This window comes from Cyclopterus lumpus, chromosome 9 (genome assembly GCF_009769545.1).
Source record: "Cyclopterus lumpus isolate fCycLum1 chromosome 9, fCycLum1.pri, whole genome shotgun sequence".
Classification (NCBI taxonomy): domain Eukaryota; kingdom Metazoa; phylum Chordata; class Actinopteri; order Perciformes; family Cyclopteridae; genus Cyclopterus; species Cyclopterus lumpus.
In genome coordinates this window covers 16,520,578-16,539,624 of record NC_046974.1, presented here as the reverse complement: position 1 = coordinate 16,539,624, position 19,047 = coordinate 16,520,578, and the positions used below count along the sequence as shown (strand labels likewise).

At 40.9% G+C, this 19,047-nt stretch overlaps 1 protein-coding gene across 1 annotated transcript in view; it reads right to left on the bottom strand.

Moving 5' to 3' along the window:
* The window catches only part of pdlim5a (PDZ and LIM domain 5a), a 52,121-nt gene extending 33,684 nt beyond the window's left edge, over positions 1–18,437 (bottom strand). The window contains exons 1-2 of the mRNA XM_034541834.1: positions 18,339–18,437; positions 7,012–7,163 (exon numbers count right to left, since the gene is read on the bottom strand). Of these exons, the coding sequence (XP_034397725.1) occupies positions 7,012–7,163; positions 18,339–18,437 (251 nt within the window). The remainder of the gene's footprint in view (positions 1–7,011; positions 7,164–18,338) is intronic.
* Between the last annotated feature and the right edge of the window lie 610 nt (positions 18,438–19,047).

Below are 19,047 nucleotides of genomic sequence, written 5' to 3'. Positions count from 1 at the left end.
TTCAGTCATTTGGCAACATTTTGATATATCCCAGCCAATCTGAGTGGATAACACAAGAGACTTCACGCTCAATGTGGGAACTTCACAAGCCGGTAAATTCCGCACTGGATTTTGTTTAAAAAAATGTTGATTACAATTTATTATTGAGTCATTTGTAACTCTGCTGAGTGTGCAGCTTATGTTCCGACTGGGTCTGACACCCCGACAGTCATTTATAGTGATTACTCAGCGCTTGTGAACTCTAGCTTCTTGTTTTTCTCGTCTAATTAGTCCAGAGGAATCTTCGCACTGCTCCCGCGATCCATTTCGGATATCATTCAACATGCTGGCTGGCCTAAAGATGACTTGGCTTACGCTAAGATATATTTGGCAAATAGCAGAGAGGAATAAAAAAAAAAAGACAGATGAGTTTAACACATTGTTCTTGGCCTCAGAATGTTTTAGGGGCTACCTTCAGAGACCCCTAATGTTCTTGGGATTTTTTATTTCCTTTGGCGAAAACAACAGACTAGAAAGAGACAGGTGTGTCTCGCTGTAGCTGCATTGTCTTTGTATTAGGATGTTAGTGTGCAAATACTAAAAGCCTGGCCAAAGATGACCGTCATCTGTTTTAAATGATCTTTGGCAAATACTACTGACGTGTGAAAGAGCCCAGTTTAGCGCTCTTGGCTTTGGAAAATCTTTGCCGAGTGTCAGAGCCGAGTGAGTGACAATGGCAGCCGTGTAGGATTCGCAAAGGGCTTTTAATTTGAATGTGCAGCTTAGTTCTAACTGATCAAGCCAATAGTAAGCTTGTTTTAACCTGTGTACACTCCATGTTGACTAGTTGTATTCAGCTTTTTTTATTGAAAGCAGTATGACCGGCAATAAGCACCCCAAATAAAGTAGTGATTGAGTTTTGATATATACTCTGGTATTGGTAAAGTCAGGACCAACAGCGTGAGAGGGTGAGGATGAATACAAAATAATGAGCCAGTCGAACATAACCGTAGACCTCTATGGTAAACCATTAAGGTCCATCAATCTTCAGACCAAACCAAATCATATTTAACAATCATGTTATGTCTTTCTGATGAAATACATAACATGTAATGTCAAGCTCTCATAGGATAATCCATCACCATCCAACTTAAAGGTAGTTGCTCTTACAGCTCATGGACTTGTGTACCAGTTCACTGCCATCAGACTACGGGGGCTACCCGGCATTGGTTCTTAATGTTTTAATATCACACTCTTTTTCACTGTAGTGAGATATTCTTTCTGTTTCACACCTCTACTCGCCCCTTCTCGCCTGCTTTGCTTTGCTCTGAAATACTTCAGCAGGCCAAATGTTTCCCAGTGTAGTTGCATTAACCCAGGTCTGTCTCTCTCTCTCTGTCTCTGTCTCTCTCTCTCTGTCTCTCTCTCTCTCTGTCGCTCTCTCTCAAATAGGGAATCCAATTATCTCTCTCCTTCAAAGCAAAGGTTGTTCAAACACGCTGTTCTTGTTACACATGAGCCAGTTCCAAGTAGGCATGCCGTCCATTCTGGGTTTCAATTCAAAGTTAGGCTAAAAAAAGGCAATAGATAATTTGATTAAAGTATCAGAATCATGCAAACATGTGACATAAACCAAATGACTTATCTTGTAAGCCATCAGTCATGTATTTCAGATTTTATTGTGACGATAATTACACTACTCAACAAATCTAAAGAGAAAGAGACATGAACCTCTGTGCTAGAAGTAGCCAGTGGCCAGGTCAATGTATCAGTGTTCGTTGGGCACGTGGCTGCGCACAAGTATCAGTGTATATGCACGTACAACCCGGGCATCTCTATTCGGAGGAGAAAATGTAAACAAAAAGAAAATGTATAGCCCAACCCAGCATGTTAGTCTCTCACTCAACCCTTTGCCCAAGCACCCAGAGCCAACTTCCAGACTTAAAATAACTCCAGCAGCTGTCATGCTATCTGTGTCTGTGTGTGTGCGTGCGTGCGTCCACTTTAACGCACTTGCCCAGTAAATCTAAAACCTGAATGTGTTTATCTATAATTGATTATGGCCTGTCTCCGCGGCTTTCTGCATGGGTATGCAAGACTTCACTATTGTAAATGTGACGGCTCCAGCACTGAGACTCTCAGTCACAGAGAGCGGGCCTGTCACACAATGTAATCCTATTTGAGATCCTTTAATAAACAGGGTGAGATCTCTACTCTGATGAAGAAAAGAGAAGTGGAACCAATTAACTGAGCACAACAAAAGTTGCTTCAAAAACTTTTCTTCTTTGCGCGATCGCTTCTGTATTCAAACTGTGCATTCGTTTGCAGCGCTGCGTGATGTGCCTTCAGTCCGTACTGCATATGTGGGGGAGTGCGTCAGGTCAACTGCAATTTAATTTGGACCTTTTAGCTCCCTCGAACACATTGGCATCTTGAGACTGTGCCATCACCGGTGAAAAGCACTCACAGGCCCATTCAAATAGCTCAACTGTTTTGGAATAAAGCCTAAAACCAGACACTGGCAGCTGAAGTGCAGAACAGTGAAATACAAAAGTGGTTTAGTTGATGCACGGGTCGATTGGTTGTAAGGAACAGCTTAATACTTGGATGTTGAATAATAGCATCGCTTAAGAGGCTAATTTAAGTGATGAAACATTGTGATTGCACTGCAGTTGGTCTTCAGCAATTTACTTTAAACTTTACTTAAATTATAATCCATGATATCCTCAATGCCAGTTTCTCACTCCCTTATTTGTACCTTTCCGGCCTTCTCTCTCGACCTCCTTTCTCCTTGGAAACCTCAACCACACCCCCTCTGCTCTACATCTATCAGTTCTTCTAACCTAACTATTTGTAATTACAAAATATATACTAATTCGGGTTAAGCAACAAAAGTACTTTTGGCTATTCCGTTTGGTTAAATGTTAAATGTTAAATCGATTGCCTAAACATTACCATAAAACATGAATCATGCTTTAGTTGACAGGATATTGAGATATCAGATATTGTAGAGCATCTGAACATGTTCTGAATCAACATTCTGTTAATCAATAAGGTTTCCATATTTTCTTAATAAGAAGCATATTTGCTGTTGCAAGTTTGTAGTATTTAAACATTGTCATCCATTCTTTCTCAGTTCAATGTTCTATGCTAAAACAATACTTATAAGATAGATGTTATTTATAGTTCTCATCAAAATGGAATTCAGTTTCAGCTAAAGAAGAAACAAAAGAAATTCCCGGAAACTCAACGGCCTTTTTTTCCCCACAGTTGAGCATCAGTAATCACATTCAAATAGTATGAATATTATGAATCCAAAGATGGAGCAGTGTTAATGTTCTCACCCGGTGCCATTGAGGGTTTACAGAAACTGCTCATGTGAACCCAGTTGAACTGTCGGCCTTAGAGAATCCATCTCCATCTTGTTCATGTGTCTCTCTTTCATCTCTTTGCCATGCTGAATTACTTCCATTGGCCTCCCTTGACTTCTTTTAGCGTTCCATCTTTCCTTCTTTCCTGTTTCTTTCCATATTTAAACGTCACTATCTCTCTGATTCAGTTTGACAGCAGGCTCTGAAGGCTCCAGACGCCAGGAACGGAACGTTTGTGCTTTGAGAGCGTAACAAAAGTGCATTCCTAGACAGAACAACAACTCAGGAAATGATTTGTAATGTCAAGTAAAACTGATAAGTAACTATTTATTCCCTAGCCGCTATTTCAGTTGTGTAGGAAAGATATCTAATTTAATGCGAGAGAAACCGCCTTCAATACAATGTACACATATATTGTAGATGATAAGAAGCTGGTAGACAGTTTTAAGCAATTAACTGAATCTGCACTCTGCACGCACTCCAATCATCTTGAAACAAACAGTGAAGCAAGTGAGATGGAATCTTTGTAAGTACAAAATAAATCAATAAAAGAGGGATCACTCCTGAATGAAAGAAGCTGATAAAACAGCCGTTCATGTATGTGAGATCTGGTTCTCAAGAACAAAACCTGAGTGATGTCCGAAACCTGCTGTTTTAACGGGGAAACCAGTTGACTGCCAAAGCCTCAAACCAGAGTTTGCAAAATGAGTCCCAGAAAATCTGAATCAGACATCTGTAATTTACTGTTCATCAAAGTGTTTTTTTTTATTTTTTATATTGTGCAGATCTCTTGTTGCTGATTTGAAACCGGGCTCGACACTGGTGAGCTCAGTTAACACTGACTGATCTGAGCCGAGTGGGGCAACAACAAACGTAGCCTGAAGTCATGTTGGCACCAGCAATTTCAGTGCTGCTTGTGATGGATTTTCCACTCTAGAAATAAGTCTCACAGAATGTCGGTGAGTGTTAATTACACTGGTGACCATGGTTTTTGCATTCATGCATCCACATGGCTTTACCTTTCAGGCAATAAATCCCAGTCCTGTTCCAGTTAGTGCCAGGGTAATTTGGCCCCGTTTACATCTGCCAAGTCATCCTTCAAAATAATTAGAACCTGGCCAAATTCAGCTTTGCATGAGTTTAGGTTCTGCCTGGAGAAACGACTTTATTCTCCAGCCTTTCCTTGTCTTGTCCACACATCTGCCGTCCATCTCTTCTCCCCATCACTTGTTTATTTAGAAAAGGAATAACAACCTGTCTCCTTTTAAAATACACACATGCAGACACCACATGCATTGTTAACATCTCTCTGTATCTTCTTGCCGTTATCATTCCTGTTGCTATCTGACCCAGTGACAAACCCAATCAAAATGTGCAGAGAGGAAAAACTAAAAGAGAAGCGAGCACCGCCAATAAAAAACTAACACAAACGAGAGATGAGATTGTTTCTTTCCATTACGCACGTAAACCTATTAAAGTCCAGATGTTGACCTAGGCATGACACTTTCTGAATATACAGCACTGTACGTCTAACGCACAGTGCCAATGAGTGCGACAAACAAAATGAAACGCGAAAGCTTTGATCCCATTCTCATTGTTAATGGAGTCTGGAGAAGGCGCAGGCATTATACGGTCATTCTTCTGGACCCTCTTGTATGGCAGAAGCTGGAGCCAGCGATCCCCGAAGCAGCTGCCTGGTCACACCGCCTCAACAATATAATAATGCCACTTCATGAGCTGTCCCATGTGTTTCCAATAGGGCATGAATCAACCCTGGAAGGGCGATGCAGAACAGATAATCCTGTAACTGGTCCCACAAACAAGCGCACCCTTCCATGAGATGTGTTCAGTTACATCGGGACTTGGCAACTCTTTAGGCACCTAACTGGAAACAAAAAAGTCTTTGGGCAAAGACGCTTAAACGCTTTCTTGTTGAGAGTTGGATGTTGAGTCAAGATTTCTTTTAAATCCATCAACCATCTCTAAGGCTGTCTAAATATGACATTCAATCACATTTGTTTAATTTGTAAAAACAGTGAAGTGTAAAAACAACAGGTTGTGGTTTTACGGAAGGATATGTGCTGGACTATTTCTTGGCTAGATTCTTGGAGTGCAGCAGTTTCTTTTGAACCTTTAGACTACTGTAGCTTCACTTTAAGCAGACAGTGGTTTCAATCCTCTGATCTAATTTTTGCAGAGAAAGAAAATAAGCATATTTCCTAAACTATTCCATTAAGGGAAGATATACGGTGTGCCTGTCACAATAATAAATCAAATGTTTGGCAGGTTTGAGTTTATCTGAGCTCATATCAACCTCTTTCACTTTATGCCAAACATTAGATGAAGCACAGAAATGTTGAATCCATTAGTCCTCTCATCCACATATTTAATGCAGCTTTAGGGAGACAAACTATGAAATCAGATGCATGTGTGGAAGTATTGTTCCACGTAAACCATGAGCTAAACTACACTTTGCATAAAATTAATCACTGTAATTATCAATCAGTGACAAATCTGTAATTGTCGTCAATATGGTGAGAAAGGCTGTACGGTGTAATTGAAACAGCTTAAAAGCTGTAAGTCCAACGACTGCCGGACCGATGGGTAGTATATCTTCCACATTGTTGTCAGCCAAACCTGGTTGACTGTCTTCACGATAAAAACCTTGGTAATCCATCAGAATATGAACTTCCACTTTGACAGCTAAATCATCCATTGACGATCTTTAACCAAGTGTTATTCTACCAGCTGCTTCACTCATCAATGATGGTCTCTCTTTCACAGAAAGCCACATTACTATAAACTATGTGGTATTACAGTACGTGTTCTCTGCCACTTGACCAAAAGCAAACATCTTTGGTCTGTCATCATTTGGACACAAATTGGAGGACATGCTCAGTTAGCCCTGAAGAAGAGGAGGGCGATAGGAAGATGAAAGTCATGGAGGGACGACAGAATGTGAAATCCAGACACAGACGAAGAGAAACTTCAACACGCAGGAGGAAGTCCATTTTTTAATTCATATACCGTAGCAAAATCGATTAATTTGACCTCTGTATATCCTGCATACTGGAAATCCAAAAGGGAATGGAGGAGCCGTGAACTTTGTGATTAAATGAAAACACACGCTCGCCTACAGGTGCAGCCAAAGAACCAGACAATTCAAACCACATGAGAACCAATATAAAGCCACACACACACACACACACACACACACACACACACACACCCACACAAACACACACACTGCAACAAGGTTGTGATAAATCAGCTCCACTGTACAACAGGATTCCACCAAAAAGAGAGGAGTGGGCCTTGGGGAAGAGGGGGTGGTCCACATGTGTGATGCTCTAGCTGCGATTTCAGTTATTCCTCTTTCCTTCAGGGAATGTGACATCAGGCAGAACTAATGGCGTTGAGGTGTTGGAGCAAAGATGACCTCCTGCAACAACATCGAACATCTGCATGTATGCGGAGTGTCGGGGTTCAAAGGGGAAGCACGGACTTTACATTTGAAGATATGGGTTGTTTGGGAGTGTTTGAAAGGCAATGCATGGCTTCCCACTTCCCATCATATATTAAATAATTCTAAAGTGAAGTGAATTTATAACTATTACACACACACACACACACACACACACACATTCTGATCATGGCTTACTTCTGTAGGTTGAGGCTGAGGTTACCAGAGCAGCTCTTGATCTTGTTCTGGGCCTCCAGGTGGTTCATGCCCTCTGTGGTGACGCCGCCAATAGACAGAACCATGTCTCCAAGACCAATGCCACCTTTAGCTGCCTTTCCACCATCTGTCAGCTGCAGAGACACACAAACCACAAACAGTTTAAATTGTGTGCATAACCAACAGCATCACAGTCAGGATTATTAAGCAGACACATTGACTCAGTATTTATCAAAAGCTTTACGTATCCATTGCATTACAGAAGTATTTGGGTAAAGCTAATGAAAGACCTGGTCCTCTACCGCATGATGATGGTCCCACTGTACATTCACTGATGCGTGTCTAATTGCAGCAGCCTTCATCTTTGAGTTACCTTTGTTTCTTGTTTATGACCTGCTGTCATACTGGGCGTACAGCTTGTTAAGAGAAAAGAGAAAGGTTTAAAATGACTCTTAACCGCAGCATGTGTGGGAAGAATGATCACAGCCATAATGCAATCCTTCTGTCCAAATTCTACACTATGTAGCCATTTTTTATTGGAGGGTTGTTTGATTAAATCTGCATGGCCAAAATTGTTTGCTTCAACATTTTAAAATAAATTATATTACAAAGAGCATAAGGCCATCTTTCAACATCAGCAATGTTGGTGTTTTGGATTTGTCTGCTTCTATAAAAAAAAAGCAAACTAAGCTTATCTTGACTCACACTTAGGATCAACTACAGTGAATCTAGTGCCAATAAAAAGTAATTATGTCATTATGCACGTACACAATGCAGTTAAAAAGGTGACAAATAGCTCATGTAGGACGTTGAACGTTGCAAACGCATACCAGCTTTATTGGCTTCGAGGTAACAGCAACTACAGGCCAGACATCTCTTAGTTTGCACGCATCATGAATGTATGCTCTCCACTTGTCTCTGGTTTTAAGCTTATCCAATGATTTTTGAGGTATGCTTCAAATATCTGCCTCCAAACAAAGTTTAATTGCTGCACTTCCACTCCGGGGGAAGCGCGTTAATTTGACCCAGATTCAAGCAAAACAGAGGAACTGATGTTGAACAACAGGGCTTATATTAACACACACAATGTACACAAATGTTATAAACAAGTCTGCTCTTGATATAAATGTTAAATATATAACTACAATCAGGCTGGGGGAACAACTGTAATATTTTCCACACCCATCACTGCTGATGCAGTCCATCTATTTATGAGCAATGCTGAACAGATTCTGTAAACAAGTGTTGGAAAACAGTTGTGAGGCAACAAACTTCTTAACAGGCCTCTAATTAGATTAAATGTGTAATTGTGTTCTATATTCTATATAATTGTTCTATATAATTGTGTTCTGTGTTGAAACTCGTCCCGTTTCCTTTTTGGAAAGCGATGTGCTATTGATATATGTATACAGGTGAAGCAGATTATTTAAAATGATGTAAGGGATGCTGACACAAATATAATGTTGTTATTGATAGAAAAACAAACAGTATTTCATCCTTAAATAACAAGTAAGGAGACGTTTTTGTTTGTTTCTAATAGTCGATTTTTCTTTTTTTTATTACCGCCTTGCCTAACAATACATTGCCACAATGGTGGCATCATGTGTCATATAAACCAGAGACATTCTTATCGGGAGGCGGAGGGAATGTGCGTAGGATGTTACACTCAGTATCTCTTGTTGGCTTTCCCATGACGCCAAAGCACTTTATCGAAGTCCAATGTGATGGTGTCATTGCAAAGTAAAAAAAAATAAAAAATATTGATATCATAAAGATTTTTCTAACAATTTGATTAAGTGTGTGTTTGTTATAGTGTTGAAAAAGGGGCTTGGATATTGTTGAAGTCCTTGGAGAACAAAACCGCAGCTGCAGCTGTGATTCTGACCATTCTTGGTCAGACAGAAGGTCCACGTGTGACCAAAGGGGAGTGAGGTCATTTGTTTCTTTTGACACGGAGGAGAAAAGACCCCACACATGCCACTTCACTGAACACACATACACACACACACACACACACATACACACACACACACACATAGACCACTTTGTGGTTGTTCCAGCTATGAAGTGGCTCTTACTCTTACCCACCATGCATCACTTCAAGTGCAGCTATTGTATTCGGAGCTTTGACGAGAAAATCTGTTTCTGCTGAATGAGAAGCGACAGTCCAGGGTGAGGAGGTGCATTGTGGCTTTAGTCGTCTTTGGTGTGTTTCGTCCCCCCTCTGGGTCTGTTTCCTCTGCCTCTATCTTTGTCTCTAGCTCCCACACAAAGACAGACAGGCCGGGCTAATAAAAGAGGCTCTGCGCCCGGATTAGCGTTAAGGCTCAGCGGCCCCAACCTTTTATAGTCATATTAGCCCAACACACGCAACATCACTCGCCACCACTCACGGCCACAGAGGGCAGGAAGAAGAGAGTCGACAGGGATCGTCTTGACACTGATTAGAAATGCATGGATGGAAAGGAAGGCAGGAACAGAGGGGACGGAGAAGAAGAAAGCTGCTGAATCTGTGGGCTCTTGCTTCTCTTTGCCTCTTGACCCATTTCAAGGGGTGTGTTCATAAACACTCTGGCACTGTCAGGGACCAAATGCTCACCACAAAATGTTCAGTTATATGTTTTCCCCCAATTAGTGCTCTGTTCCTGCCCCACACACACACACACACACACACACACACACCCACAACCACTACCTCTCTCCCTCTCCTCATCCATACAGAAACAGTCAAAAGAAAGTAGTTTTTATTTTCATATCAAAGACAGTGAAACAAATCATTGAGAAAAATCAGAAACACACATGTAAATAATCTGCCTATTAAAAAAGGCCGAGCCCTTCAAGTTTCCCAGGGTGTTTGATTTATAGCTGTGTTGCTTTGGCTATGACAGAAAACAGCAGCTTTAATACTGCACACAAAACCACTGGAGACGGTAATGCGGTAGAAGCTTATTCATACTCTACGACAGCAGCTGAGCTCTGATCCGAATGTGCACTTGACCACAACTTGAATAACCCTCTGAATACAAACATGCCAACATCGAGATGACTGAACCACATGAGAAAATAGTATTGACGGGGTAGGAATTTTCTAATTTCTTGTCAGACTGGGTCTTGCTGATCTCACGATGACAAAGGGGACTAAAGTTGCCTTAGAAGACTGCATTAAAATCCTTCTCAGAAAATGAGCAGACATAAAAAGCCCACTGCCATGCTCTGATAAAGATTTTCTCCATCAACAATGTATGACATTTCTACGTGTAATGTAAAAGCAAAAAATTTAGTTAAAGACTGCAGATATTTCTTGTCAGAAGTTAGTACAGACCAATACAGAGCGAAAAGGAGAGTGGACATTGTACTCACATTCATCAGGTGTTCAGAAAGCAACAAGTCCTCTAAAACAAATTGTGTTCTGATCTGACATTGTTTGTCTGCGCCTTTAAAAAATGTAACAAATCACATAATTCCCTCAGTCGCTCGAGGGTCTGCTGGATGAAGTTCATAAGGGGTATAAATAATAAGGTGTGTTTTTCAGTAAATTTAGCAATTTATAAAACATGGTATCTGCTTGGACTAGCTTCCTTCCTAAAATACCTGATATTCTGCTTTTTCAACATACAGTACCTTTGTGTCCAAAGTTATTCGTTCAAAAAGTGAAAGGGTCAATATTCTTGTCCAAACTCAAAAGAATAAGAAACACACATGCGGTGTAGCCTTCACAGATGAACTTGCCGTTATGCTTCCAGCAACGTCTGTTTTCAACACATACGCCGTCTGATTTAAGTGCTCTGAAAAAGTAAACTGGTTCCAACACATCGCAATAAGGGCGAGCTAAGTGCTGAAACGCTCACTGGTTTGAACATACACTGACCAGTTTGAGTGCTTTGAACAATGGCTGCTTTCAGCACAAGGAGTGACAGATTGAAACACTCAGAGCAGGAGACACGAACACCCACATTGTTCCTCGTAACTCAGAAATCTACAAAGGCGGCCACCATATGCCAGCCTTTAGAAATATTTATTCTACTCAGGTCAGATATTACCTTTTACTGTGATCCTATATGACAGGAAATGTTCCTTAATTGTATATTTGTAATATATGCAATGAGGAAACTATTGCCATTACCACCATTTTTTATCAAAACCATTTTTGTTTATGGGCCACCTCGTCATTCATAACCAGAGTATGGATATAAACATTAAACATGTGTGAGGGAAATATAATGCCGGTTTCAGTGCTCTGAAATGTCAACAGTAAACTAACGACAAAACATTATATGAAGGAAATGAGATGGATTTGAAGGGTGAGAAACAGTGGAAGAAATATAGAGGCGAGTAAGATTTATGAAGGAGAGGTAGGGATAGAGATGGAAAAAATTTGAAAAGAGGGGGAAAACTTTAAAAAGTACAGCACACAAAAGCTGGGGCAGACCACAACTGAGCTGCATCCATCAGTAACACATATTAAACTATGTCAGGGAATGTTTCATTCATATATGCTCCCGAATGAGGTTAATCATGCAGTAATGTCAAATGCATCATGTAAATACCTAAAACAGGATATAGTGTCGATCCGACAAAATCCACTGCTCTTTTCCAGCCGTCATAACTTGTCCGACGCTGGCCGATTGTTTGCTTTATAGGGTTAAAAGTCGAGTTCCAGCCGAGAATCCAAAAGAGACCATTGCATTACTAATGAATAGAAGCGTACAGCACACATTACTGCTGGCGATAGAAGACACAACGCTATGGAATCAATATAATGTTCTACAGCAATTGCGTAAAGGATCTCAGCCCACTAGTGGATCTCTTTAAATGATGTAACAGTATATGCATGGTGTGTGTTTGCACATGTGTACCCATGCCGGCACTCTAATATATATATATATATATATATACACACACACACACACACACACACACACACACACACACACACACACACTTAATCTGAAAGTAACTCCTCCTTTCTTTAAATCTGTGTGTGCACCAGTGTCTAATAATCACTTCCTAGCTTGTATGTGAATGTGAAACCTTAATAGGAAAGGATATTTGGCATCAAGTTTCCATAGATAGCTCACTGCAGCAATATCTGCCAAACCCACAGAAACACATCGTATATGTTAAACATAAAACTTTGCACAACAGAGAAAGAGATTTGCCACACTCACTCAAGAAGCTGCCATGCAGGCAGAATCCACCTCTGATATGAGCTGATAAGCCTTATTGGGAGTATGCTGCTTTCTCTTGATGTTATTACATCCACAAAAGGTAGATGCAATGACTCCTCTGATATTATTCAAATAATTGAGGTTAAAGATAATGCCCATCAAAGTGCTGCGAATTCAGCATAGTGAGTCTATTCTTAATACTACTGTTGTATTGTGTCTTATTATGTACTGTTTGCTATTTGTTTTATGTTTGTTGTGTCTGTCAAGGGACTACAGATGCAAATCAGCTGTAGCTACAATCTGGTACAGTGCATCAAATGGTGACCTTTATGTTTTAACTGTACACGGTCCCTTTTAAATAAAGAGAGAATAATAAAAAATCCCCAAACAACACAACGTATACACGCTTCAAGGTGCCCGGGGAGCTTTCGTGTTGACAACGTTTCGGTTCACATGCAGTGTTATTCACCCTAAACACATTGCGTATCTGTGAGGTCTAACAAATATCTGTAATGCATTTACTTCCTCATGAAACATTTGCAGAAATCATTTGAAAGATGCATTGTTTACGTGCACATTTAGTCTTCTTCTGGCTGCTTTTGATTGGACGTTACTGCTTTAACCGATAAGTGGAACTGTGTGACACAGCGGGCAGGAATGCGTATGTCTGTGTAACGCAGCAGGGACTCACTCTTAACAACATTGCTAGATAGCACTAAGGATCAAAAACTCCACACGGTACCAATAAATGTATACTTTTTGGAAAAAACAAGATACAATTTAATCTTTGAGAGGTTGTGGACAAGGCTAATCAAGGACAAGTAGACAACAACAAAATGAACTGACACTCTTTCTTTAAGTACTGACGGCTGGATGTTTCCTTCACATGTACATTAAGTGAGGGGGTTATGTAACGGAGGACTATATTATTACACTAAACACAGCACCAGACTCAACAAATCCACATGACATTATTTCAAGTTGTAAAAACTAACTGCACTTTGTAAACTAGAAACGAACAAGCCAGCATTCATGGCCAGACTCAATGATGTGATTGTCATGGCGCTGCGGGACTTAGCGTTGGCAAAGCTGGTGAACACACACTCAGGAATAGAGCCATAATAACACAAGACTGGATTGTTCTTATTCCATATCAACCCAGAGTGTGCGTCATCAGCGGCGCACACACTTACAGTCTGTCATTTATCCAAAATAGTGGTTTTAAGTTACAGGTTAAATCACGTTTAACTTGTTTATAATATCTTCTAATTGGAATGCTATTAGTCAACATTTGAAATGAAAAACCTTGCCAAAAAACATTAAAATGAGTTAGGGTAACAATTATTTTCCTATATTTTGAGTGTCATTACTGAGTATGTTATAAATCAAGTTGCAGCTGAGTGGGTTGAGAAATCCATCCAGAGACTGTGGGAATGAAAACTGCTTGAACTATTTGTAAGGTGTAAATATCAAGGGGTTTCTGGTCAATGACGCAGTTGAATAATATCTTAAAATTGTGTATTTAGAGAAGCCTCGTTGCAAACACAGCAGTCCATGCAAGGTCCCTTAAATAAGCCAATCAGTAGTGAACCAAAGTGCCAGCTGTGTCTTCTATTCCAGTACTACTTCTATTCTTCTCCATTCTGCCAGAAGGAATGAGACTTCAGGGTCTAGAGTCCACTGAACAACGTCCAAACAAAGCATCAAGATCAAATGCTTGAAAGCCGAAGAGGAAAGAGGATAGCTCCAGCTGTTTTCCTTCTATTGAGCTCCTAACCCACAGCCATTGCAGTTGTATATCTATCAGTTATTGTAGTCAACCACTATTAGTCTGAATAAACATGATACCAGACATGAGGCCGGTATCCTGAGAGGAAGGCTGAGGAGACACGGATCGATTAGCAGCTACTGTGGAAAATACATTATAACCACATTAAACAACAGGACATTCAAGTCTCTTCATTGTGAAATCACAATAAAGGTGCTTGTCCGTCACCGTTACGAATAATAATTATTTCAGTATATTTTATTACCATGCTATTGTTTGTTCTTGGTAATGTTTGTTCACTTACATGAGTCATTTCCACTAATATTAGATAGTATGACCCTGAATGAAAAGATTCATTTCAGCATGGTTTCTGTATTGGCATATTGGCACTGAGAGGGCTTTTTAAAAATGGATTAGTTAGCGCATTACCGGTGAAGACAGAAATGTAGTGAGGTCACCAGCAGGACCAGATAACTGTCAACATACAATCTGAAGGTATGAGCTTGTTTTTGACAGGCTGATTTGTGGGAAAGGAAATGATAAGTTGTTGATTCTGGCTCTGGGTCTATTTCACTAAGATAGATAGATAAATACTCAGAGGGAAGCGCGCGGGCTTGTTTGATTAAGATAGATTTAGGTATTATCAGTCACATGGAGGAGCTGTCAACGGGCTCCGGTAGTCTGGTGTGAAAGGTGAGGGCACAGAGACCTGGACAGTGATGCAATGTGAGTGTATGAGCAAGTACTGTAAGAGGAGGAAATAGAGGCAAAACAGAGACCATGTAAAGAACTACAGTGAAATAGACCCATCACTGTGGTCAACCGTCGTCATCGCCTGTTGAAGCACAGGAGGTGGGAGGCAGCCACCGCTGAGTTACAAGAAGTGCATTCTTCCATGAAAAGGTTTTATTATAGATTAGTGTTGCAGTCATCTTGCTGTATTCACAGCACAAACTCTATCGGCTGTAATTAACACTTCTCCAAAACCAGTTATTAATCATACGGGCCGTATAGCTCTAGAGGAAGGACTCACAGATGGATGCATTATTATCGACCCTTCCTGGCATAATGTTGCAGACTTGGACCCGGGAGCTCTTAAAACAGGGGTACAGATCCAGGATCAATTTGTCTCATGAGTGGGTTCGGTCACAGGGAGCTGACGTGAGAAACGGCGCATCTATTTCAGGATCGTAATGCACTCGCTCCCCTGGGTTGCCTTCCCCTAAATTATTTCAGCAGTGGATCCTGTAAGTGGGCTGCCCCGAAGAAAGGTTTAAATATTGATTCACCTTGTTGTACACTGAAGTGGGAATAGAGGGCTGCTATTTTCGGTTTGCAAACATGAAGGACCTTGTTCTTGAAAATCTTTTGATTTCAAGATAAATGGTTTTAATGAGGATTTACAGGAGTACTTCTGCAAGCTATTTTCTACAAAGTCTTTTTTGCAGCACATACTCATGAAATGGTTGTGTCACTAAAAGGCAAGGTATTAATATTAATAGTCTGCTGCCCATTGAGGCAAGTGTGCATCTAAACTATTTTATTTTGCTTCCTTTGCTCTCTTTAACCACCATCAGCTGAACAAGTGGACTCGGTAGAAGAGCACCAGTAGGTCCAGCTGCTTGGCTGAACAGTACCTGTGCATTACCATCTATTGTATATTGATTAATGTGGAAAACCCTGCCTAACTAATGCAGGTTATGTTCAAGGTGCTGCAGGCTATCAATACATATATGTAAGGAGAACTTGACCCCACTCTCTCAGGCTGCATGTTTTCCTCAAATATTTTCCTTTCTTCTCCAAATATCTCCTTTTATGGACAATGTCAAACTGGGTTGCCGTAGTAAAACATTTCATGGGCACTTTGAGAAGAAGTATTGAGAATTCTAGCCTGTTATTAAAATATTTTTCTACCCTGTAAAAAAAAATTGCAGTTACTGGACAGATAGCTCAGGACTTACAGTTGTGGTTACTCCTTTACTTGACCCTCTGATGCAGTACCGGTACGATGTGATAATACCATGGCTATGACATATGGCGTAAACAACACACACAGAACATCCACATTCATATAGAGCTCAGCAATAGCAGCTGTGAGGCTGTCTGTGGTTTGGCTGTGTACTGCGTTGACCCCTTTCGCAGAAGCAACACCATGGCTGGACTGGCACAGAGCAATGTGTGTGAAACACACAGCAGAAACACACACATAAGTATGTATATGGGTGATCAGCGGTCAGAAGCACTGCCCTTCCTCCCCATAACATATTTAATAGAGAGGATAAGATTAGATTTGGCTTGATTCTTGTATGTAGACTGAAAACTATATTTATTGTGGAAGTGAGTCATATCTTACATTATATAATGAAAAAGAGAGGGACAGACAGAGAGAGACAAATTGAAGGCTATGATGGGATGAAGGAACGATAAGAATGAGGGGGGCGAATCTAGATTGATGACCTGCTGAGTGTCACGTAGACTGGCTGTCATCAGCCCTCAAGCTACCCTTCGCCTCTGTATACAATGAGTAGATGTGTTTCCATACACTGCCTCTCAATATAACCTCACATTTAGTCACATGCTCTCCTTGTCCTCTGCTAATCTACATTTCTCTCCTGTAAAAGACCCAAAGTTAAATAATGGCCACACTTCATTCATGTGGTCTCCCCAAAACCACTGCTGCTCTGTTTTCCAATATATATATTGTTTTACTTCAAAACTAATTTAAGAGGCAGCCATACGTTGCGTTTGATACAATTGGTCTTTATTTCATAAACTCCCAATCAACTAGCATATTGGGACTTTTACATTGAAAACAAGACGGTGAGTTGGGATGTAAATAAGGTATTTATAACTGTGAACAATTTGTATATCAACTGGCTAAAGATGGGGAGGGCAGAAGGTGCGGTTGGTTTCATTAACTGAAGCTTTCGTTTACACCTTTTGATGCACAATGAGGTAGTAACTGAGATTGTTCTTTAATTCTCCTTTCACCGTTTTAGACATGACTTGGTTCTAATAGGGAATTACCTTGAAGTATTACAGCATAGTCATATATGATCCACTTACGGTACACTTTACAGTCTTAAGCAGAGCGAACAAACATTTATTTTAACTGCACCAGCACTTGCTCACACTGCCAATGTCTTGAAACCTCAAACCATATAACTGTCATTGTGATACTGCAGTAAAGGTCAGAGGCGGCTGCTGAGACAATTATAGTTTAGTTCCTGCTAACTTCTCTGGGGATAAGAAAACCGACAAACGTCAGTGAAGGTTTTTCTTTAGAGGACGGTATTTCTTTAGAGGACATATTTTGCAATGCATGTTATTTTCATCAGAATTAGTTGTTTCAGATGTAATGGCATCCACATGGAAACATTTATGAATCCATAAAGAAAATAGTTGCTTTTGTTTGCCTCTTTCTCTTTTTCTGTCATTTTTTTCCCCTCCGTTACTCAGATAATTGTGAGTCCAGGCACACACTCCCAGATACAAACACACAACTGTGGTAAGAATCCACATGGCTTCAGTTAGTGGGAAAAGTATCACATCCAAAGTAATAACACAAACATGGCAACCCAAAGCGGCCCAGAGGGGGATTGGCACAGGACCTGGCAAGCCATTCATCTCATGTTGCCATTAGCCTGTCCACCGCCAGTTGTAGTGATCTGTGAGCGTGTGAACGCACTGGGATTGTGTACGTGGGTGCAGTGTGTGCGTGCTCCAGTGTACTGTGTGTGTGCCAGTGAAGCTGCACTGCCCAAGCAGAACGGAACAGAAGCTTGAGCGGGATTATCCGTTTCAGGATCATTATTTGGTTAAAGTCACGGGGGGAGACATATTTGTGTGAACTTAAATGTGTGAATGAACCGCAGACTGGGAGGGCAACAAGAGGTAACGTTAGGAGTACTGAAAGGCACAGAAACCAAGGGACCATCAAGTTACTTGCTCGAGCAGAAGGCGCTGAAGCCAAGAGTTGTGCGCCCGAACTTTGATTGCGGCACTTTTTGCTGCAGACACTTCAAAAGTGAAGTGGAATGCGTGGAGAGCGAGAAAAGGTTTCCTGTGTGTTCGATGCTCGACGGATGGCATATGATCGGCTGAGCGAGCTATGACAAGTGTGGTGGGGGCGAGGTGGTGAAAAGAAGGACAGGGGGATGAGAGTGTGGGGAGGGGTCACGCTGATTAGTGTTCATCTTTTGAATCACTTATAGGCCATGTGGCATTGCTGGGATGTCTTTCTGCAGCTGCACTGTGATGAAAGGGTTCTGAGATGAAACAGGATATGTGCTTCTATCGCATAGTAGATAGCGTGTGTTGGAGTAGCCGTATGATCACAGCTGCGTGTCAAAGTGTGTGTGTTTTGGTCTTACCCTGGAGATGGTGAGGGGCAAGTTGAAGTCCTTCCCTCCCTGCAGCCTGAAGCCCCAGGGGGCCGGGCCGAAGAGTGTGACCTGGTAGTTTCTGCTCATGGTCTCCCTGGGTGATGTCAAATGCGTTTTGGCGTAAGTGATGATGGTGACGGCAAGAAAATGTGTTGCAGATCAGGTGATAATAGTGATGTCAGAGGGTGTTGATGATTGGTAAGAATGTGGCGTTGGCTCCCTTTAGGGTGTTGTTTTAAGATCTGAGAGAAGATAGGAAGGGAAAGCATACATCATTGTATGGAATATATAAGAGAAAGTGAAAAGAGAAACATAATTCAGTGGAAAGGGATTTTTAGACAGACACTTTTAGTAAACATAAAAATCAGGAATATTCATGGGTCAAATAAAAAAAAAAAAAGGTTCACATTTCCTTTTGGAACTGGCTGCACACTTGCAGGTGAAAACATGAAAATATACACATGCAAACAATACTTGAGTATGCTACAGCAGTTCTGTAGCATTAAATACTTACAACCCCCCCCCCCCCCCAGGAAAACCTCACAAGAGTACAATTACACAGCCAACAACCCTAATTGCATAACAGTTCCTACTATTTAGTGCTAATATATTGTTAATGGAAAAGCTGTACCTCTTTAATGGAAATCCAGAGAGGAAAGTAATTCCTTCACAGGCAGGTTGACAATGTAATCTCTAG